At 35.7% G+C, this 24270-nt stretch overlaps 1 protein-coding gene across 2 annotated transcripts in view; it reads right to left on the minus strand.

The window, feature by feature from the left end:
- GALNTL6 (polypeptide N-acetylgalactosaminyltransferase like 6) overlaps positions 1-24270 on the minus strand; it is a 436241-nt gene that overhangs the window by 268305 nt on the left and 143666 nt on the right. For both annotated transcript variants that reach the window (XM_021552775.3, XM_021552857.3), the window contains one exon: positions 6670-6778. In XM_021552775.3, the coding sequence (XP_021408450.2) occupies positions 6670-6778 (109 nt within the window). The remainder of the gene's footprint in view (positions 1-6669; positions 6779-24270) is intronic.

A 24270-nucleotide genomic window follows, 5' to 3' on the forward strand; every position in this document is an offset into this window, starting at 1 on the left:
TCCTCCTCCTTGGTCACCCTGGTAGGTCCCAAAAATTGGCTTTCCAATTGCATTTAAAAGGTTTACCTGATGAGTTTCCAAAATCTGTGTGGCAGGGGGAGGGGAATGGGAAATACAGGGAAAGAATCACATTTATTTCAACCACAAAAAGGGCCTTATATCTTGCCAAGGCAACAGAGGCTTTGTGCTTTAAAATAGAAGCTTGGTCTGACTCACAGCCGCCTATAAACTGTTTTTATGTGTAAATTTAAGTGGCAAGAGTTAGTTCTATCAGGTACTCAGTTTTCTGACATAACCAAATTCTATACAACCGCAACCTTATACTTCCTAGCTTCTTCTGCAGTGTAATAACTGTTATAAGTTGTAACAGTACCCAAACTACTGCTTAAATAATACTGTAATATGCCATTTCACAATCTGAGGAAGCCATTCTGTAGTTACCCACAGAAAAAACCTTAAGGCCTTGTGACAAAAAAACAAAACACCAACCTGTATTTTCAGGGTTTAAACTTTTAAAGAAGGCACTACTGAAAAAAAAAAAAAAATCTTTCCAAATCAGTATTTTAGAGTATAATAGTTTTATCATGCTTGGCAGCCAGCTCCAGGCTGGTCTCACTCAATAGGACATCCAGACCATTAAGAATCAGATCAGTCTGCAGCACTTTATTTATGGAGTAAATGCATTTTAATATGTGAAACACTTGATGTAACTGCAGAAGATTGCATCCATCTTTCATATTATACATCCTTTTATGTGCTGTCTCCCTGACAAGCCATGACTAACATTACTGTTCAAAATTTTTTAATCATGTTAGACTTATATTGAGATAAACTGACAAACATTTTTCTCTTTTACAAACAATACATTGTAAACTGCATGTAGCATATTCATAATTAATGCTATGAACAATTAAGTTATGGTTGTTTATTGAGACCTTGACTACCACTACAGCTCCAATTATACTGCAAATTCTCAAATTCTTTCTAAAGGAATTTTAAGTTCAAAGACCTAAATTAAATTTAGTAAACTTGTTTAATATATGATGCTGACAAAATTCCCAGTGCATAATTCCATATGAAATATGGCATAAGTAAATCAGTATTTTAATATACACTTCTTTTCCTGCACAAATTTTATTACATTTTTCTATATAAGAATCACAGAGTTAATTTTTTTTCATAGCAAATAGGGAATTACAATTAATGTTGGTTTCTGTATCATCCTACCTCATATCTTCTAGAAACACTCTGGAACTAGGTTTGACATGTTTCTCTGAATTTAAGAATTTCAAATTCACAATTCAAAATTATTATAAGAATTAACCAAATATTTGAGCAGAAGTGATGTAAAAGGATCACCAGTGCACAATTTCTTTAAGTAACACTGAAGTAATATTTCAGCTGTTTGCTACCTGTTATTGCTGTACAAAAGTGCTCATGTCTTTTACCTTCTTTTGACATTTTACCCCAAGAATACAGAGCTCCAATCTATTTCCACTGTCATCATAAACATGTACAGGTCACTTATTTTTTAATATCTCTGCTTAGTTTGTTTATAAAACTAATCTGTATGAATGTTTGTAGAACTATAGAACATACTGTCTGTTTGTTTATAGAACTAATCTCTATGAAAGGCCTGCAATGAGGCACATAAAGGTCAAGATCTTTTAAACCCCCTTTTTCAAGTCAAGGTTTTGAAGCAGCAGAAAGGTAAAGACAATACTGAATACAACGAAAGAAAGAATTACAACGTTCATGCCTTTCCTCCCCATAAAGCTTCCACAGGCTATTGAAATGTACAAATAGGGGGAACAAAGACTGCAAATTGCTCAGTTACTGCTGGAATAGACCCTTGGTGTTACAGTACTTTCTAAAAGACTTTTCCTTTGAGATCTTATTAGACCTAGGCAAGAACAAAATGGCTCAACAGTCAACCATAAAAATATTGATGGCCACTTATTCTATTCCTTAGCTGATTTCTTTTGAAGACAAAGGTTTTCATAAATCTACATTAACACAGCTTCTTATATTTTCCCATTCTCCAGAAATTAGTTTATTACACAAAATTTTCAATCCACCTCATAGAATGTAAACATTTCATACACATGCAATCAGACAAAAATACGCCCAAAGCATTATAAAAGAAAACATCAGACTGTATTTAAAGAATAAAAATTGTAAACAAAAACCACTCACGGTATATAGTCTTTCTATGTGTATCTTATTGGCTATTAATATCACTGATAGAATAGACTACATGGCTTCAGAAATAAAACCTTATTTTTTCCTGTTTTCTATTCTGTTAACCCTTTTGTAGTACTTTATACTGGAAAAGTTATCACTTGTAGTTAAAAATAGGTTGTCATTATGAGAAATAGCACCAGATTTGGATATAAACATTTGATCTGCACTTCTTTAAAAGCCCACATATGAATCCTACCTCTTGCCTAAGAAGGGCTATAATTCATCACTACTGCTACTACTCATAATTGATGATAAAGCTGAGAATTTCTTGAGTGAAATAGATGAAATAAATTTCAGAAATGAAGGAACAATGGCATTGATTCTTGTGGACTTTCAGTCTCAGTACCCAGGACATAGAGATAAAACCAACATGATGTCTTTTCATGGATGCTTCTTAGGCTTTCGTGGCTTTCTCCTGTGAATCTCATTCCTCATGAGGGCATTGAGGGATCTCAGACTCCTAGTTCTGCACAGAGACCATGGAAAACCAGTGCTATCAGAGCCACAGCAGCTGCCATGCCCCTGAAATGAATGTCTTGGTAGAAATGTCCTCAGAGTCCTCCCTATACAACTGAAGTAGAGAAATTTCTGATAAAACAAAGAAACGGCAACTACAATAACTGATTCATGACAAAGCCAGGAGCCTCAGCATCCAGGATCTCTACCCTCTGTAGAGATACAGGTAGATTTACAGTGCCCTGACACAGCAGGCATTTCTGTAGCTGGGCTAATACACACACCAGGAGCTAGCTGGGTCATTGCTACACAGGCAGTGTTCGGGTAGGTGCACCCACCACTCTGAAATCCAACGCAAGAGCACTCTTCTGATATACCAAAGACATTGTTTATTACTTACCAAAACAAAAACTGACAGATGTAGGATTTGCATTTGTTTACGGTTCTTATATTTTTAATGCAAATTAAGCATATTATTCATCAGGGCATATCATCAGTTTTATTCCCAAAGGAAAAGAAATTAATAGAAACCGGTCTTATTTTAAATTCTGATTCCTTGTCAAAAAGCTGGCATGACTTATAAACTCCAATAAAGTCACTTTCTCTGATTAGCTTATTTTGTTCCCTCCCATTCCATTGTAATAACTGATTGACTTAATGGCTCACTTTAGAAAATGGAAGCAATTAAACTTCTTTTTTTTTTTTTCCTTCCTTCCAAAGTATCTACTACAACTGTTTTGTTAAAAATTATTTTTTTTAAGGTTAACTTCTTCTTTCTTTTTGCTATATTTCAGTTACTGGTTTTGAGCTAATGACAGAGTAATATTCAGAGAAGAATGGAAGTGATTGGTTGACTGAATAACTGAATTTTAATTTCACTATATCTATTCTGTACTGATAAGATGATAAGATGTTTAAGTCATTATATATTCCTTTCTGACATTGCGTAAATCAGGGCTTGGATAACTGGCAACTAAATAGGTAACTTCCCTGTTCCATCAACAGTATAACAATTAGTCCTTCTGCAACCCAACAGCATTTCCCTGTCTTATTGAATTTTTCTATCAAGATTTACCAACTAATATTGTTAGAACTGGTTTGTAAGTCTTTACAAAGACTTCCAAAAGTGCTTTCAAATTAAGTTCTGGCTACGTGTAAAACCTTGCTTCTCCATCCTTCCCTTCAAGTACCTTCTCAGGTAGCATCACCGTGCTAACAAAATGTGAAGTAACAAATATTTAAAATAAATAGAAATCATACCTTTTTCTTCTGTATGTTTTGCAAAAGGTTTTACTCTTGATTTCAAGAGGAAAGACCATTCAAAATAAGAAGCATAGGTTTTAATTGGTGGAATGAGAAGGGATCAGAATATTTGTTCATGAAACAGTAATAGTCATGAAGAAACTAATACCTCTCCATAATTAGAAATTATGAAATCCACATTCTCAGTGCTTAGGAAATCATAAGTTTTACAGATAAACAGCCAGACTGAATTTAAAAAATTGTGAGAACCCCCGGTTTGGTTTGGGGTCTCAAGTGGTGGTAAAGTCTCTCCTCCAACCCATGATTCCAAAGAAAAACTCCGCAGGCTCTTGTTGTTCAGTCTCAAGACGATTTATTGTGAGTTATCTAACAGATTCTGTTCTCGGGCTGCGGCTGCTTGATCAGCAGCCCAGGCAGAGACACACACACTCCTGACACCCTGACTGTCCAGTGTCGTCTTCTCTCCCCCCACCCAGGGCTGCTGCTATCTTTTATAAGATATATTACGTATAACATGTTTACAATTATTCCCCAATACCTACTACCTATATTACAAAGTGCTTTTCTACTCTAAACCAATCTGTGAGTGCCAACATCACCAAGAACATGGAGGCAAGGAAGAAGAAGGAGGAAGAACAGGATCAGCCCACTTTGCTCCATCTTAGAACTTCTGACCCCCATGTACAAAGTAAAAACCCCCCTGTACATGTGCTAAAACTCCCCTGTACAATAGTAAAAAAATTTTCCCTCTACTTTGTAACTACATTTACTATACTATCTAACCCTTTGTGACTGCTTGTTCCACCTTCAAAGTTGGTAATTCATTCCATGGCTCAAACTCAAAATCACAGCTGTTTCCAGCTCCCTGCCGGGGTCCAGAATGCCTCTGACCAAGACCTGGAACCTCTAAAAATGTCTGAGAGACATTTTGAGTTCCCACGAAAAATAATACACTCCTTTCTTTTCTGTACAAGTGTTGACTGCCTTTCCTGAAATGTCCTGAGAAGCCCTTTCACATCATGCTTTAAGATAGATTTTTAACTGATAGCGTATTTCAGCTAATGTTATTAGGAAGAAAACATATATAGTATGTCCCAAAAGAATGCATTGAGATGCTCTAGCTTTGCATTTTTATTACCATATTGTCATTTTCAAAGAAAATAGCACTAAAAGGTATTTTAGTCTATTGAATAATTATGAAAAATATAAATTATTTAAAAGATATCTCTAAAATGTCAAACTCAGCAAATGGTAAAATAAAAAAAAAGTAAATAAGTCAGTATATCTTAATATTCACATGCTACTACATTTATGTTAGGTTTAGGACTGAGAATTACAAAGCCATATAACAAGTTTTTTCAGTTTCTCAGCCAGCTCCATGCAATGGCTTGCATTACATTGGCGATGCTTTAAGCTAGCCATCAGACAACCATAAGTATTACTGTTATTGTCCAAAACATATGGGGTCCACATTATATATTTAGAAATTAAATGTACATTGCCAAAGCGTCCACGCACATCTGTTCCAACTAGCAATGATATTCCCCACATATATGTAAGTTCCTACATACATGCTGCTTTTACTTTGTACATTCTCCCTTACATATTTGCCATTTTATATTTACTAGTTTGGAACACAGCAATTATTGATTTGAGAAGTACCAAATTGCCAAGAATAATTTCCTTCCCCTCCCTACCTTTTTTACCTCCTAAGCATATGTGGGAGGAAAGGATAATTTCTTTAGTTAGTGATCAAGATTCAAAAGAGAAAGGGAAAAATAGCTTAAAAAATTAACATACACTTGGAATATTTTACTAGCTCTGTCTCCTCCAAAACTAAGTACTTACTAAGTGTTATGAATCTGTCAATGAGATTCTGTTATTGAGATATTTTGGGGGAGGTTTTGGCTGTCTCAAGACAGTGGGATCAAGACAGCATAATTTGTTTTGCAATAGTAGATTGGCCTTTGTAAAATAATGACTTTCAAACACTGATTAAGGTGTAATTCAGCTGCTGTTTCTCTTCCTTCCTTCTAATTTAAATCATCTATATCGAATAATTGTACATTATGTTGTAAAAGAAGAATTCAAATCTGAACATGCTCCGATGACAGAAAGAACACAAACCATACTCTCTGCACGTACGGGATGCAGCACATGAAGGTACATTAAAATTACATTACTCATTGTAACAAAGTGTCCTTCAGTCTATTTGCAAACACAATTTTCTCCCATTTTCAAATAATTGTAGACTGTCAGAATAAGATGAAGTTGCTTTAGCAAGACTAAAGGATTGAATTGTAGAAGTGTCAAAGGTTCTTGGCAGCTGTAGGTAGTGAATCCGGGTATTGTTCATTGATTTAAGGATAATTTGGCTTTATTTGTAACTTATATTTTTTGCAAATCAACACTCTATTTGGTCACAGTCTAACAACTGACTTCAACAGGGAAAATAATTTTTTGATAACATTTTTGGTAATTGTACAATCATTATATAGTTACTAGCAGGGAAAATGTTGTCACTTGGCTACTTTCAGAGATAAGCTATTTGTGCTCGGTCTGACCTCTCAATTCAGAATACGATGACCTTGTGACACTGCTGCAATCAAAAAAAAGTTGTTAGGAATGCCTCCTAAAGGACAGACAGTAATAGAGAGAAAGAATGAGTAAACAAACCACTTAAATTTGTTCTGAATTCATATATACCTGAACGCATAGCATCTTTTTGAATGCTTTCATAATCATGCCAGTCCTTCCTTTTCAGGCCATCAGTCCAGGTAAAGAGCTGTCCATCTCCCAGCCCCAATGGAAGTGTCTGTGAAAGGAGTAGAGACAAACAAATAAATATATAGGTACATAAGTAGTTCATGTTACTACAGAGGAACCCTCATAATACAGCAGTAGCCATACTCAGTTTATTCAATGCAAATATTGAAACTTTGATGATAAATGAAGTTATTTTTCTAAATACTGTGAGAAAACAGTGAATTTAGTTCTTGAAAATTACTTGAAGTATATCAAACGTCTGGAGTTTAACATTTCTCTTTTTAGCACAGTTCCAATATGACTGCTTGGCAAGAAGCTCATGGAGACTAATCAGACCATTTAAACTAAACAGGTTTCAAAAATGCCTTATCCTTCAACACATGAGGGACTTGGATTTTTTTCTTTAAAGTATCACTTGTGCAAAATTGGAGTTGTAGTTACTTTGCACTTTACAATGTTCCCCTTTCATTTTTTTGGTAAATATTTTTTTAATAGCTGCCACAAAGTTATTGTTATTCACACAAAGTCAAAGAACTGCATCAAAAGCCCAGAGTAAAGAAATTCTCAAAGCACTTTCAACTCTTGTAGATTTTCACAATAAGTGATAAGAGGAAAAATACCCCAAAACACACTGCCCCCACCCTCAGAGAATACCCAGAAAAGAAATCCCCATACAATGTGTAGTTGGTAAGCTGACTTCCCCTTTCCAAACTTCAAATTCCAGTGTAAAGAGAAAAACTGCTTTTTGCTTCTAAGCAAGATTATTTCCTAGAGCTCTTTATTTTTTTTTTCCTCTCTTGATTACTTCTGCCAAAAGCTAGTATTTCTATGAAAATTAAGAATCAAAAAGTACAATTAGAAATACATGAAACATAGATTAATTGCTAATGAGAATAACATGAAAACTCTAGCTCTGCTAATTACAGGTTTAAATCAGTAAGTTGTCCAGAAAAAAAAGCATATATGGAATGCATACTAGAAATGTTCTCAAAGTTATGAGAAAACACACTCCAACAGCAGTTCCAGGGACACAACATCTGATCAGGCTTCTACTAGGAAACACTGAAAGCCCTACAAAAATCTCATGCCGGTGTAACAGTGAAGCTTTGCCCTTCATGTTTGAAGTTCGTAAACTCAATAAACACTGGACTCACCCATATTCTCTTGCTGATTTTACACCACTGGCTGCACAGACGTAGATGACGCTCACTGACTCCACGTGAAATTGTCCCAGCATGCTCAGTTAGGGTTTCTTTTTTTCTAGGACAGACAAATATTTGCCAAGCTACATGATGCAGATCTGGTTGCTAAGCCATCCTTAAACTGGGCTTCAAAGGCTTTTGGATTTGTAAGCAAGAAGTCAGGCATGCCAGGCATGACTGGTTACCTTCAAGCAAAGGATGCTCGAAAACCTGGCTGACAAAGATTTATGCTGGAAATATCTGCTCTGGGTCAGGTGAGAATGCTGGATATTCAGGGCAAAGTATGATGAGCTCAGTGCTCTCCAAAAAATCCCTGAAATACCGAGGAAAATCCATCACACTCTGCTAGTAGGGTCTACATTTCTAAGTTTTAATATTAAAGGTAACTTATGTTACATAATGCCAAACTGCAATCTAGTTTGTTTATTCTTCTATTACCACTTCTGCAGACATATTCCAAGAAAATACTGTTGTCATATTTTAATATGATAAAAGTCAGAGGTTCACACATAAAAGAACTGAAGAACTTAATAGAGCTTGATAAAAATATGTTGGGTTATCAAAATATCTAACCTTTCATGTCATTAAAATGAACCCATTAATTACAATAATTTTTGAGTTCAAACAAGGCTAACGTTCTAATAGTAATATTAAATTGCTTGGGTTTTAAAGTCAGAAGCATAAGGTAGAACACAGGCTGCAACAGCATTAATCATGATTCTTAAGCACAAATTTCCAAAATAATCTACTCTAAAGCAGTAACTGGTTCTTTAAAAGTCAGATCCAGACTCACTTCAATTAAACTTGTACCCTTCTCAGTGTGGGTATAGCTGGTGTGAATCACTTGGTCCAAAAATGAAAGACTATTTAAACTATCAAAAGCAGGATAAAGTTTACTTTTGTGACCTTTTATTCCTGTGCTAGCTCCTTTCCCTAAAAGTAGTTATTTAAATGGCAAGTTTGCAGTACACTGAAAGAAAGCTGAGTAGTAGAGCTTACAGCTGGTTTCCCATAATCTATTTGCATTTTGATGCCATTACTCTTTAAAAATATTAATTACATGTAGTTACTTTACCTGATGGCATTTTCAAGTCTAATGTACCAGGAGACTCTTGCAAGCATAATATAGTTAAATAAATACATCCACTAAAATTAATCTAGTAAAAGTATAAATATAAATCAAAATATCATGAGATAGACAAAAACGAATGGAGGTCTTTCTGTGGCTCATATTTTGGAATGGTAACGTTGCCCTAAGAGGAAACAGGAAACAAACCACTGTACTGGTGCCATTACAAGTTCCTATTTAACTACTGAGAGTATTGCTTGGATTGCAATCCCTTGGATTAAGGGATTTTTTTAATAAATCCCTTAACTCCCTCACATTGTACCGTGGCAATTTTTCAGCTCTAACATCCTTTCAGTGTAAGGAGAATTGAACAGAATGCTCTGTGTGTCACTTCATAAAACCAGTATTCAGACAGCACCATCTCAAAGCTGAATTAACATTGCGACCTCTACAGGGACTGAACTTCACAAAATCCACTCTGTGTACACACTAGTTTCACCTGTGCAGTGAGCATGAAACAGGGCTTAGAATAAGGGATGTTGAGTTGCAAAGACAAACTCTCTGGGAAGAGCAAGAGTTTTGAAAGTTCTTCAGCTCTGAAGAAATCTGCCTTCGGTCCCGCAACTAAATATCTCCCTTGTCAGCAACTGAAGGATGTTTTTTTGTCTTTTTTTTTTAAGTTGCTCTATTATTTAACAAGATACAAAAGCGCTTGAGAAAATGGGTTTCTCCATTTCACTTCTACCTAAGGGTAAACAAATTGCATTTTGAAAGACCTTAAAACACAGTTTCTGGAATTTTTTAAAACTGCTAAAATGCTCCATTGTAAAAACTGTAAGTACGCTTACATGCCTCTTTTACTCAGATGATAATGACTGGAAGGGCTCCCATTTCTAAAGCATTTCTGGCTATGGAAGAAGGAAAAGGAAAAATAAAAGAAAAAAAAGTATTCTTATTCTAGCATTTGTCTTTCCCTACATAGTTTTCTTTCACATTTCTCCATCTTTTTTGATACCTTAACAAATTAAACTGTTTTGCATCAAACTAGAAGCTGCACTGGTTTAGTTATACTATAGGCTGAGCCTCTGGTGTTAATGGCTAGATAACAACCACCAGTGTTGCTACTTGAAAAAAATGCATACAAGAAAGCCCATACAACTCTACACGCCATCTCAGATGACAAGTTCTGAGTAGGTGAATATGACATCAAAAGATGAAGTGCTCTAATAAATTTGTATTCTGATTTTTTGCTGAACATATATTTAACTGTAAACTTATGGACTCAAGTGAAATAAAATTAACCACAACATACAGGTACAAATGCTAAAGAAGGCAACAAAATTTTTTCTTCATTTTAGGGATAATGTATAATGTATAAACAGATCAAAATTATTACATTTATGCTATAAAACGTATACTGAATTCAGCACAAAAATATGTTTAGGTGTTTAAACAAATAACCAAATTAGTTATTAGGTTGGGTTCCAACCTATAAAAGAAAAAAATTACCAAAGATTATTATCTTTAGGTAAGTAAATTTCTGAACCATACATCATAGGAGACATGGTATTCTGGAAATGCACATTTGCTATTTGCACATCTGGGTTTCTATGTCCTTAAATGGCAGCAACACTTCATGGATTGTGTGAAGTGCTAGCTCTACATGTGCCTGTAAGAGCACTAGTAGTCTTTTTGGTATACATAAGGGTTTTAAAATGGAAAGCATGGCTTCAGAACATTAAAATTCCTTCCAACACATGAAGTAAGGCTTCTTTCTGGTGGAAACCTGGATATGAGAAAAGAGAAGACTCAGGCACGCCTGCCCCTGCTTCTCTCCAGTACCTCAACCTAACACAAAAGTAACACATATCCTTTACTGACATATCAATGCATATGGGTGAGAAACCAGCTCAGCTAAGTAGCTGAAACATAATCAGGGTTTTACCCTCAAAAACATTTCTGTACATCACCCACAAATAGTGCAGACTGCCCCTACAGCCCTTAGCTTTGACCTCATGAACCATTTTCATCCTTGCAGAACTATTACAATGGCAAATATCTCATTGCATACAAAATGTTGGATTTTGACTTACTGTCAAAAAAATCCTACAACAATTTATCATCCAACCATTTGTTAGTATGTAACTCTGAGTTACACATTTTTAAGTGTTTCAGTCCAAAAGGGATTACCCACCTACATACATACAGCATCTGCCTTACTATTTCATTTTCACATTAACCTCAAATCTTCTGGGATGCAAGACTGATACAGTATTACATAAACTGAGAAGACTCTTCTCCTCCAGAGAAGATTTAACATCTGGTTCAATTACAGAGAAAATGATAAGCACAAAAAATAGAGCTATTACCAAAAACTTACTCACAGACTATTAGATCCCTCAGAGAGGAAAAAAAACTTCTCTACTTTGACATTTGAAAGCCTGAACTAAGAAACAAGTGCCTTCATTGAATAATTCATTTATTTTTAATTTCACTCTGTGGAGGCATACAATTAGAGGGGATTCAGGCAAGGCAAGAGGATATATCAATGGAAATGCAACTTAAAAAAAAAAGATATTACAGAAATTACAGATTTACTTTGAGCCTGAAGATTTGCTCACTGGCTCTAGGGACATTTTACTAAACACCAATACATAATTGAATACTGCACTAACAAAACATCATATAATGATCAGCATAACCACTTCCAATTGTTTAATGAATTTTAGGAAATAATCTTATTTAGACACAAGCACTTGTTCACACTCTTGGAAAAGATACACATGGGAAATAAAGGCAGTGAAGAAATACTTAGACACTTTTGGGTATATTTCAGGAGAAGCATAAAAATAACCACTGTTTGATTCCACTTTGTTCTTGGAATAAAAGCTTCTCTATAGTGTTTGTAAACAATGATGTGTAAAACACATAATTCACTACTTTTTTTGTACCCTTCTGACACAGATAATTCTCAGGACTCTAAGCTCTAATCAACTACTCAGATCAAAAATGACAATAACAAAAGAATCAGAACTCACTGAGCATTAAATTCATTCCTTCCATCAAAATAAAATTAAGGGTAACTTTTTAATGAATGGTGTCACTGGGTGTAAGACCATATGTTCCTTATAAATCAGTTGCAAAATCACAGTAGGTTCATTTACCAAATTTCTCTTCTGCTATTATTAAAAGTACATGAAGACATTCTCATGAAGCTTCGTCCCCAGCAGTCGGAAGAGTCATGAAAACAATTTATTTTGGAAGATTTCCCCTTTTCCCGATCATGGTACATTTTAGCACAAGTGAAATCTTAGCACTATGGAAGCCAAATCTGAAGTCAAGTGCTCAAGCAAAATCCATTCCAGTGCAGTGACTGGGTGAGGATATTCAAGATGAAAACCAAAATATTATTTCCCCTAACAAAGTGCTTGATGTAAGGCAGCCTGATCGATGGAAAAGGTGTAAAACCCAAGCAGCACACTATCTCACCTCTACATTGCTATGCTTGAGCTCTGAACACTGCCTGTGTGGCTCTTCTCTCCTGTATCTCTTCAGTGTTAGACTGAAAAACAAAAGAGGCCCCATACCTGAACTGAGATCTGTGTATAAGTAACACACACAGGGAACAGGTACAATACAGCCCTTAAGTGCCTGTGAAGCTCCCATCACCATAAAATGAAAATATTACATGTAGCAATTTGGATCCACCATGAATATTCCCTAAAGATAGCAGGAGCAGGCATTGCATGGCCTATAAATATCAGCTGATAGTTTTGGAGCTCTAGGTTACATGTTTCCTGGGATTCTGTCCCTCTAGGTGGGGGCAGTGGCTGCAGTACATGCAGTGGCAGGCTTTGGGTGGGCAGCAGCTGCCCTGCACCAAGGGCACCCCAGGTCTCAATGGCATCCACAGACAGTTCCCATCAGTCCTGCACCCCTGCTGGGCAGCCACCGCCTGCCAAAACTGATTCCCATCCAAAAGGCACAGATGATGAAGCCAAGATTGGCCAGTAAAATGTAGAGAACTACGATTTGCTATCAAGAGAAGACTGTAAAGGCTCAAAATCCAGAATATTTAAAAAAAAAAAAGAAAAAATCAAAGTACACTGAGATATAATTACTGCTTTTTTTTTTTATTTTTATGTACTTTTAAAATACTTAAAAAAATGTGACTCTGAATTGTTTTCCATATCTTTGGCTTGAAGCCATATAATAGAGACTTCAGGACATGATGAATTTCTTCAGATGCTCAGATTTCCTGTGCCACTTATTTGCTGTGCCACAGCAAATAAGTGTTCATTGCACTGACATTTACATTAGTAGAAATAATTAGCCCAGCACATCAAAAAAAGGGCAGCACTTGATTTAGTCTGTGACACCTGAATGACTCGAGGTTATTTCATTTTCGAAATACTTATATACCACTTTTTGTGCTTGTAGATTCGAGATGATCATGGACAACCCAGTAGCATCATGCCATCAATTCCAAATCAAAGCTGTTAATAATGTTATTTAGAAAATGCCAAGCTCCCCAAGCATTTCATTACAGAGATTTTTATAGACAGGTATAAAAACGCTGTTATTGCTGCACTATGGTTACATATTTCAGGCTACAAAACTGCAGCAAAAAAGATGAAGTTAAAACATGAGCACAGAACTCCAGAGGAGTTTGTACTCTGTATCTGTGGAATATGAAACACCATGAATTGGCAAAGGTAACCTGTGAAATCCAGCAGTGAAGCCTGGCTTTCCAAATGACACAATTAGAACTGACTATAGGACAAAAGGTAGAGACTAGATTTAAGGGATAATAAAAAAAATTAAAATAATAATAATAAAGGAAAATATTCCACAGAACATGAAACTCCCATCTTTTTCTACCTGCTGGCCTAAGCTGCAGATAGATTTACTCAATAACTAAAACACCTAAACCTATATTTTCTTGTTCTATTTTTACTTACATCATTTCAAATTCAAGGAAAAGAAACCAAAGTAACATGAGTGTTTATGATGGACCTAAACGAATATATGTTGCCCATGGTGACCATGCACTGCTTTCTCCAGTTCTTCTTTTTCAACTGAAGACTACTTTAACAGCAGAAGAGGGTCAGCTTGCAGAGGAGCCTGCATCCATATTAGACCATCAATTTTCAGGAAGTTTAAAAATCATACTTGAAATCATGTTAATGCTGCAATTTTTTAAATAACTACCTTTTTCAGAAATTATTTTCAACATCAAAAGACCTGAAAGGGGTTTGAAGAAACTCAGCAGGATTTTTGCCAGTATTGGTTGGTTTTGAACCAAAAAAGATCTGTCAGACCATTCAGATGAACAATATAAACAATGGCTTTGAGTGACTCCTGGAAGAGGTTATTATATGCTACGTTTCTGAGGTGTTTAATTATATGCCACATGGATAAAGAAAATTTCTTTTATATAAACAGCCTTCTTCTTAAAAAAACAAAACAAAACTGAAAACCAACAAAACACCAAATGACAAAAATCAAAACAGAACTCTACGTTCATGGAAAGAACCACATTGTTAGTACTTTTGTAATTTTTAAAAGGCTGAATAATAAAGATATGACAGTGCTTTTTCTTAATAGACTTTTAATATACATGTTTTTCCTGAAGTTAAGAAAAATGTCTTTAGATTTTTACTATGCTAAGTGTCACACTGTTTTGTGTTGGCTACGGCACTAACTTAACATAAAAAGTGCTTTTGCAGGATTCAAATGTCAGGAGTTTTAAGCAGGAATATATTTCTTGCTTTATCTGTTCAGTGGTGACTAAAAATCTTATTTTCTTATGATAACTTCTGATGTAATTTGCCTTTGCATTTCCTTTATTGTAACAGTATTCTCTCTTAGGAAACAGATTTTTAAAAACAGTGAAGAATGTTCAATACAGTTAGGTAACCCTTAATGAGTAAAATTCAACTTGTGTTGCTTCATGAGGTAACCAGAATAATTTTCAGAAGCATTTTCTCTTTTCTTTTCCTCCTCAGTTGCACCTCCTATAAAAATATGAGCTGCAGTATAACTGGAACATTGTTCAAATCTCTGCAGTGCAACTGATAACAGATTTGCAGCAAACCTGAAACCACTGATCCAGAAGACCCAGTAATACTAGAAAAAAGATATCTACCAATTATTGTTGCTGAAATATTTTCAGTAGCAATGGCTTTTTTTTTTCCACCTTCTATTGTAGGAGAAACATTGTAAGAGAAAGGCCAGCTAGAGAAACTAACTTTAACCAAATTTGCTACCTGAAATGTTTTGTTAAACATCTGTTACAAAAAAAAAGTCTACAGCAATAAAATAGATTATTCTGTATTTTTGACTACAACATAAGGTAATTTGACACCTCCAAGTATATATAGAAGCTAACAGTATTCTAGGAGCAATTTTTTATATTGTTCAAAAAGAAAAGAAGCAGATTTTTTTAACAAGTTCTTTAATGAGCTTTAAATGATAATCTCTAGTTACATCGCCATATAATGAAACAGCTTGGCATACAGGTAGAATACAGTGACTTTTAATTTTATGTAGTTGTCTGCATATTTTTAGAAATAGTAGAGGGAAAACATGAATTTGTTTGAATAGTATTTTTAACGTTTCTTGCTTATATATGCCACAACAAAATTCATGTTCCATAGGCACCTCCTTACAGAATATTCAAGCTTCTAGCATTAATAATCAATTTTGTAATTTGTAGTTTACATTACATTGGATTTAAGGAAAAAAAATAGTTGAGTTAGTTTAGTTAACTAAAGCAATGATCCCCTGTTGAAAAAGAATTATCATCTTGCACTTGAAGGAAGACCTTAAACTAATTCATCCAAATGAGAGAAAACACTCTTATTAGCAGGCTTTCTGATGCTGCAGCACATGCATTATTACTTGATCTCTCAGAACTCTTTTTTTATGTGGGCACTGGGTAGTAATTTCCATTGTCTAAGAGATTTTCAAACAAAGTGCACAGGCTGCTGCAGAAAACAAGCCGATTAAACATGACTGACAGGTTTACATTCTTGTTCAGTCATCTTAACACGAAGCTGATAAGGAGACCTCTTGCAAAGTCTTTGGAAGCATGACAATTTTCAGTGCTTTGCGTGAACTCAATGCAGATTTATTGAGAGCAAAGACAGTCTTCCTGATGCTTCCAGCATAATGAAGTTTGCACCTAAAGGAACTAAAATTTTTGGTGGTTGTACATGTTCACAGATGACCATAGATGTCTGAGACTCATCTGCTTAAAACAGTTTCAAAACTCTGAGCTAAAGACTTTGTTTAACTTCCCTATGTAAAGTCAGATTGCATGTATATTGCATTTTTTCCAGTCTGAACCATACCTCTTTTTGCTACTATTAATAGTTTTTTTACTCCTATTAATAGGCTTTTTTTTTTTTTTTTGCTACTATTAATACTTTTTTGGGATTTTCACTTTATTTTTTATTTAGGTCTAATCATGCTTTCTCAATTTGACTTAGCTCCATACCTTTTCAATACTCGGTCGCCCAATCATTACCTTGCTTGTAAGAGGTTTTTTTCCTACACTTACTTCTTTTTTATAGGTAACTCTAAAAATTAAGTAAATTGAGGGAGGTTTTATAAAATAGCACTATTTAATATACTGTCTTCATTTGAGAAAAAGTTTTTCACTCTTATTTTCTAGAAATGGAACAGTAACAAAATTATATAAGAAATATATTACCATATTAAACCAGACTAGATTTGGCTCACCTTTCAATGAATCCAGTCAATTGCAAGAACAGGTTGACTAGTAACACCAACATAAATTGACTGCTACAGAAAATTCAAAGGATTTTTTATGTGAAGTTCAACAATCAGTTGCAGAATCATGAAAATGTATCTGGACATTCCTTTGAGGTATAATCTTACTCCACCTCAAATCTGGACTGGGTATGCCTAAATCATATCTGCCCTTGCTGATTTCCAATAGCAGAGATTGCACAAGTACTCAAGGCAATTTCCTTCAATACTTCATTATTTTTGCAATTAGGAAACATCCCCTTTCATCTAACCTGCATTACTTGCCGTAACTTTAGCCTTTCATTTCTTTGTTCTTTTCACCAGGGAAAAGAATAACATATTTCCTTTCTAGTAACTACGTTTCATGGACATGAAAATTATTTTCTCTCCTAGATTAAATATTCTTATTTTTTCAACTTCTTCTTAGCTCTTGTTGTTGACCCTGAAATATATGAACCTTTGAGAACAGCACTACTTTATTAGTAATTGGATAAAGCTAAGAATAGCAACTATAAAATGCTTATTAAAAACCCCCAAACAAACCAACCACAAATATGATTACTAAATGGATGAAGAACTAAGACAAGTACCAGGAGGCTACGTTTCCTAAAAATAAGCAAGATTAAGTTATTTACTGTAACATGATTTTTCCCTGTCTGAGAATAAAATAGCCTTTCATACCCATGTTGTTCTTCATGAATACTTCACACTTTCTATCCAACTTAAAACTATTTTATAAGCAGCACTAAATTATCTTAATTAAAGTGGACGAATTACTGAAATGGCAATAAACAATTAAGGTAGTCAAGCTTAAATTAGTTTATAAACCTAAAACAACACTGAAATTCAACAGGACTAATATACTTAAAATTACCAAACTACTAGCAATTTTGATCAAATATGTCTTGTATTTCTGGTTGTGCCTGAAACAATTCTGAGTTTTCCCTAGCAGTGAGAGCATATTTAAAGAATTCACATATGCAAAGAAATCCATCCCCATGAACAAGAGTAGAAGGAGGGAAGACACTTGAGGTTCAAATTCTAACAATGACCTTTTTTTTTCTTTTTTAACTAAAGATTTTGATATTAGGCAAACTTTGTCTAATGCCATTTAAGATGATCTTTCCATTTTACGCCAATAGTTTTCAATTAAAAAACCCATCACAGTATATTTCACTAAAAGGAATACTGTGATTAGCTAAATCTAATTTTATCAACAGCCAGAGTATGAAAAGCATATTAAAGTAAGGTGAACAGCTTTGATACACTGAGTTTTAATTTCTAATTCCTCATCTCCCACTCTTTTGGTAGGAAATGAAGGTTACACATCATTGAGCAGGATAAGCTACTGTAACTCCAATGTAGCTTCTAAGATTTGACCTTCAATTTTTCTCCTCCCTGTACAGTATAGACACCTAATTGATAGGTCTGGAGCTATGAGCAAAGTTCTTAAACACAAAATTCTTAAAAAAAAAAACAAAAACAGAACAACCAATGAAGATGAGCATTAAATTTCACTATCATAGATCTTTTGGAAGAAGAATCTATATACACCTTTGCTATGGATTATTTTTATAGATTTTGAAAAAGTTTTTCTTAAAATACAAAATCATTTTTTCCAATGTGAGCTCACTTCCTCAGGTAATTAAGATGCCCAATTTCTCAAGAACTAGGACCTAGCCCATTTTCAAAGCTAGGTACTTAAATTTGTGTTTACATAAATAATAGTCATCCTAATTTTCATCGGTATGCACATCTCCTACAGATGTTACTTTTTAAGTTTAAGAATGCTCATGTTAATTACTATATCTACACATCTTGTACTTCAGACCATCCTGTTGCACTGCACCAAAGAATTCATGTGGAGTTTGTGCTGAAGAGCCATTAAATGCTGCAAAAAACCTGGCAGCCAGGGAGATGTTACTACACTCTCCCCCTTGAGCAGAGGGCAGCAGGGTGGGACAGACCCTTTGGCTGAGCCCTGTCCGAGGGCAGCTCCCACCAGCTCCAGGCTGCAGACCCTCCTGCAGGCTCCTGCTGGGTCCCAGCTGCAGTTCCAGTTAACCCCGGCCCCAGGGATCCTTTCATCCCAGCAGGCTCTCCTCTGCCTTTCACCAGGCCTGCCTGGGAGCTCAGCAGAGCCTCCCTTCTGTCTTTGCAAAGTCTCCATGCATAAACATAAAACACTTTTATTCCCTTCATACCACCTTAGCTGAACTCAGTGTCCTTACGTTCCCTAGCAGAGCTGATACCCAGCTATGCTTCAGCAGCTCTCAGGCAAACTCCAGGGCTCCCTAAAAGACCAGTTCTCTCTACAAGCAGGGCCATTATTACCATGAACACACAGAGGAAAAATTATATTATGACAGATACCACCATGAAGTAGCTGTTCTTTAAAAACAGACTTTTTACTGATGACTGTAACAATTACAGGGATTAATATTATTAGTCCCCCTTTTCTCTTAGCTGGATATTTCAATACTGAAAAAAATCTGAACTTTAAAATTTCTCAGATTTGGGGAAGATTCTAAAAGGAAACACATTAAAATTTCAGTTTAATATATATTAGAATCCATGGAGACATTAAATTTCACTTTTTATCTATGAATATTAAACATTAATGAGTTTTCAGGTACAGAGATATTAAAAGAAAAACTTCAGAGAGTGATGACTTAGCTCAGATACAGACAAATAGTTCGCAGGGGAACCTAATAAAGGTCAAAACCACAGAACTACTATAAACCAGAACATAAAACGGAAGAAAAAGAGTAATTCAAACAAACCTGATTTTAAAGGGGCTATTAAGAACTGCATACACATTTTCACAAGCAGAATTTTCATGTAAAACACAAAAGAAAAAAAAAAGGGAAGTAATTAAACACATAGTTCTATTAATGTATAATATTCAAGTGGAAAGATGACAAATATTTCTTGAGTGACTTGAGAACAACTTGCGGAGGAAGATGACTAACCTTAAACTGAAGAATTCATAAGCACAAACAAAATCATAATAGCTGCATCCAGATCTCCCTTGTTCCTCTCATGACTCCTGTTCTGGAGACATCAATGTCTACAGATATAAACATAATAATGCAAAAACCCAGACACACAGTGATTACACAGAAAGGTTAAGTGATATGCCCTGATTGCATGACAGTACACACAAAACACAAGGAAAGAAGTATCTAAGAATAAACAGGAAAGCAAAAGAACATAGGTCAACCAAGTGACTGCTTATTTTTTGTATATTTATAATTTATCTTTCTTCCTCTATCATTTATTCATACACACAACCCCTCCCTATAGGTATAAAAGCAGATATTTATTTCCTCCACCCTGAAAATAAAAATTTCTAGTTAAAAAAGAAAAAAACAACCTGGGCAATATTTAGAGACATTTGGCAGAAATATAGTGAGGCAAAATTCAACACTAGATGTTCCATAGAAAAAAAAGAAAAAAAGAAAAACAACCTGAAAGTCACAAAGATGTATTCACAGATGTAATTCTGAGAAGTCAGTTGCAAGCATATGATGCCTAGCACAGTACATTTTGAAGGCTATCAATAGTATAAATTTAACTGAAAATTTTCACTTCTAAATGTTCTATTTTCAGTCTGATAGATATCTTTTCTATTATCACTCTGATATACCATTTATTGTATGGTATGTGCCTTGGCACACATACCATACAATAAAATATGAACAGCTCATATTTGTAAAATATCTCTGAATTAAATTTTGAGATAGATATATAACAAGGTATTTTTATTATGCTACAGCCTCTACCACTGTATTTACAGTAACCACCTTCAATATATATATTGAATATATGCACCTTCAAGAGACAAGTATCAGTATCCATAACTTTAGATCTTAGATAAAGCCATTTAAAGAAGCCCATCACTTATATAAAGTTGATCAGGTCATCATGAACCCTAGATGAAACAAAGCTCTGACAGAATTTTCCTCCAAGTAATTTTCTGAGCAGCAAAATCTTAGCCCCCAGGAACACCTATGCACAATCATGTACCTCCCTGAGTTTAGACTGGTGAAGCCTGTTAAACTCCTTATTGCATGTGAATTATCAAACCAAGTCAGAGTGAAGGAAAAGGAATGAACTGAAATTGTGCTCTTAACTGTGCTCAGCATGAACCATGTTAACAGAAGGAAAACAAAAGGATTTAGTTCTAGTTACTAAATTAAATTAAACTAAATTAAACACCATCACCCCTTCATTCATACTAACTGCAAATCTACTGAACAGAAACTTTCTTTTCAAACAGAATTTCACAGTGCAAGTAAATCTTATTAAGATTTTACCACGATCAAACTGTCAGAAGCATTATGAACATCAGCTGCAATTAAAGTTCACTAGGACAGTGTCTAACATCCCTAGTTAAGAATCATAAGCCTATAGTGCTCAGCAGCAAAACCTAATTTTTGCCCAGATGTGTTTACAGTTAAAGCAAATGAGGAGAGAAATATAAGCATGAGAAAATACCATTCAGCATGGAACACTGTTTTCAGTGCACTATGAACCTAACTAGTGCTAAATTCAAGAATTCATCATCAGAAAAAAGGATTTCCTTTTTAATTTAGGAGTAGTTATATTATTTCATAGAACTGCTTCTCTGAGGCAACACAAAAGGAAGACCAGGATTTAGACTGAGATCCATGGACTAATGAGAATTGGTATTTGAAGATCTAATAAAAGAGCTGGGGTAATCTCCAAACCACGTGGGGTTTAAAAGTAAGAAGAGACTGTTTAATGTTTTATATTAGGGACAGCAATGAGACATAGTCGAGGCAGTAATCTTTTCCTTATTCTTTGACAGTTCTAAGGAGAAAGAGACAACAGGGATTGGGACACTAATGCTTGAACAAATACTCAGCTCTATGGATCAATAGAAGAGGTTCCATGTCCCTGAACATGGGGAAAAAATCCTCATGTTTTCTATTTGTCTCCAAACAAGGTATCAGAAACTATCCTTCAATCAGAAATAACTCTTTAGCTTGCTGACTCTTCTTCTAATTGGTCTGGAAATCTTTTAAGACACATTTGTTTTCATAGAAATCATTAAGCATGACTCTTGGGTTTATGCAGTCAACCAGACCCATGGATTCCTGCCTCCCCAGTACCTCTTAATCTCACTCATACAGACATGGCCTTGATTGCAAAGGCAATGACACCAAACTACATTGCCACAACAGGCTTCATGTCACTCTTCTCTTCCTGGAGAACATGCATATGCTGCAATGCTTTGTCAGGTCTGTATTTGACTGATTGCCTCTATCAAGCCCATACTGCACATGCAAACCCAACAGAAAGTGCATCACTTGGGCAGTGCAACATCTTCCCCAGGACACCTCCGGACTTGAAGTTCTCCATCTATTCCTTTTTGGAATGCAAACCATGCTCACAGTTTCATTTGCATAAGCTGCTCTGTATTCACTATCAGTCATTACTGATTAAGGCAGGACTTGCCCTTCATCTATGCTCAGGTATTCATCTGTCAGATGGTGTGTGTGTTTAGTACTACACACAAATTATTTAAGAACAGTTTCCTTTAATGTTTATGCCACCCAATTCCAGTTCAACACCCCACTCTCACTAAGAGTGAGAGTAATTCTTCTTAAGCTCACCTATAGAGAAATTTAGAGCTTTAGGAGAAGTTATAACCTTGTCCTTCTCATACCACAGGGGGCAAAATGGCCTGCAGTTCTTGCTAACAGTTTCTTCTGAGATGAAAAATAATCTCTATCTAGTATCAACCTCTGCAGCAAGTGCAACTTAAGGAATTCCTTCAACAAGAAATTCAAACAAAGCGATTCATTCAACTCAAGATTTCTGCATTCGATTTCTGCAGCAACTGGCTGTAACTTGTTTTTCATCCAATTATGTTTTCTACATCTCTTAAAAGGATCCTTTGATCACCAGGTTTCCATAGCTAATGCACATATAGAAAGGGAAAACTCACTGCAGAAAAATATTTTGGAGTATTTTAATCTGAATTTTTATTTATATATAGCTTTTATATTTTTCCATTAATTTAAATCATCTGAAAAACTGTGGTTATTAAAACAGTAATCAGACACCCATAATGTTATTGTTATGAATGCTATATTGAAGTATTTTTCATTAACACTTTATCTTAGTTACTGTGGTGGTAAACAATCACATTACAGTCATCTTGAAATGCTTCACAGTTCTTAGAGTGAATTGATGTATCGGGAAACTGCAGTATGTAAGTTATTTTTAATATTGAATAATTTTATCAGACTGCCACTGTTAGGGAGACCTTACCCAAGTGACCACAGTAGCTAAATCAGGCACATCCACAGACCTGGGGCCAGTCCCCAACCCACAGACAGCCTGCTCATCCCTGTGATCCTGCCTGGCCATCCAGGCTCCATCTCACCCCAGCTCTCCTCTGACCCTGACCCTCCCACCTGTGTGCTGGTGGCCTGGCCGCACCGCCAGGACCCCAAAGCCAGGCACTTGCTGCTCCTGACCATTTCTACATCAACAATGTCACTCTCCTTCCCAAGCCAAAAAGGCCTGAGAGAGTATGTTTAAAAATACATAACTCACAGAAAGTTGGAGGTACATTATCCACAAAAGTATAAATTTCAAAGCGGGTTGTTATGTAACAGAAATTAATACGTGGCGCAATAATGACTGAATTAACGAATTGCTGCATAATGTGAAGTAAAGTCAGCCAGAAACTTAACAGCTGCAGCCACTAAACCACCACCAGGGGATCACCCTGGTGACTGGGAACTAAGGAAGGTCACAGGTTCTCTGCAGAAAGGCGTTCTTGAGGCCCGGGAGCCATCCATCCACTGCGGCTCTGCGGGATAAGCGCAGCACCCAGCAGGGCCCAGAGCGACCATCTGCTCAAGTGGCTTCTTCAACACAACCTCAGGAACGCGCTGAGCCCGGCCCGAGCCAGAGCAGGGAAACAGCAGATGGAGGTCAGCTTTCTGTGGCTTGGGAGCCCACAGGCTTCCTCAAAGCACCTCTAGTGAAACCACACAGGCAGCTGACTTCCAAACCCAAAACAAGGCATTGACAAGAGGAACACCACACCGCTCAGGCCAGAAAGCACTCAGTTAAATTAATGCACCTGAAAAGAAATGCCATAAACATCAGTCTTTCTTTGAGGAAAATACAAGGCTACACTCAAGCAGTATCATGTGCTAAAAAGGAAAAGAAAGACCAGATACCACAGAATAAGCTTTCCATAACACATACCAGTCATAAAACGGGGGAAAAGAAAGGTTAAAAAAAAAAAAAATAAGGGAAGAAAATCATGAAGAAAAATCATTTGTACCACATGTAAGTCTGAAAATCAGGACTAAAAAAATCCCTGTCATCTCTCTAGAAAGGTCCAGATAACAGAGATATTTATAAATGAGACACTACATGAAAGCACTGATAAATGATGTAATTTGTTGCTTTTGAAAGGGTAATGGTCTGCCAGTGGATTGAAGA

Source organism: Lonchura striata, chromosome 4 (assembly GCF_046129695.1).
Source record: "Lonchura striata isolate bLonStr1 chromosome 4, bLonStr1.mat, whole genome shotgun sequence".
NCBI lineage: Eukaryota > Metazoa > Chordata > Aves > Passeriformes > Estrildidae > Lonchura > Lonchura striata.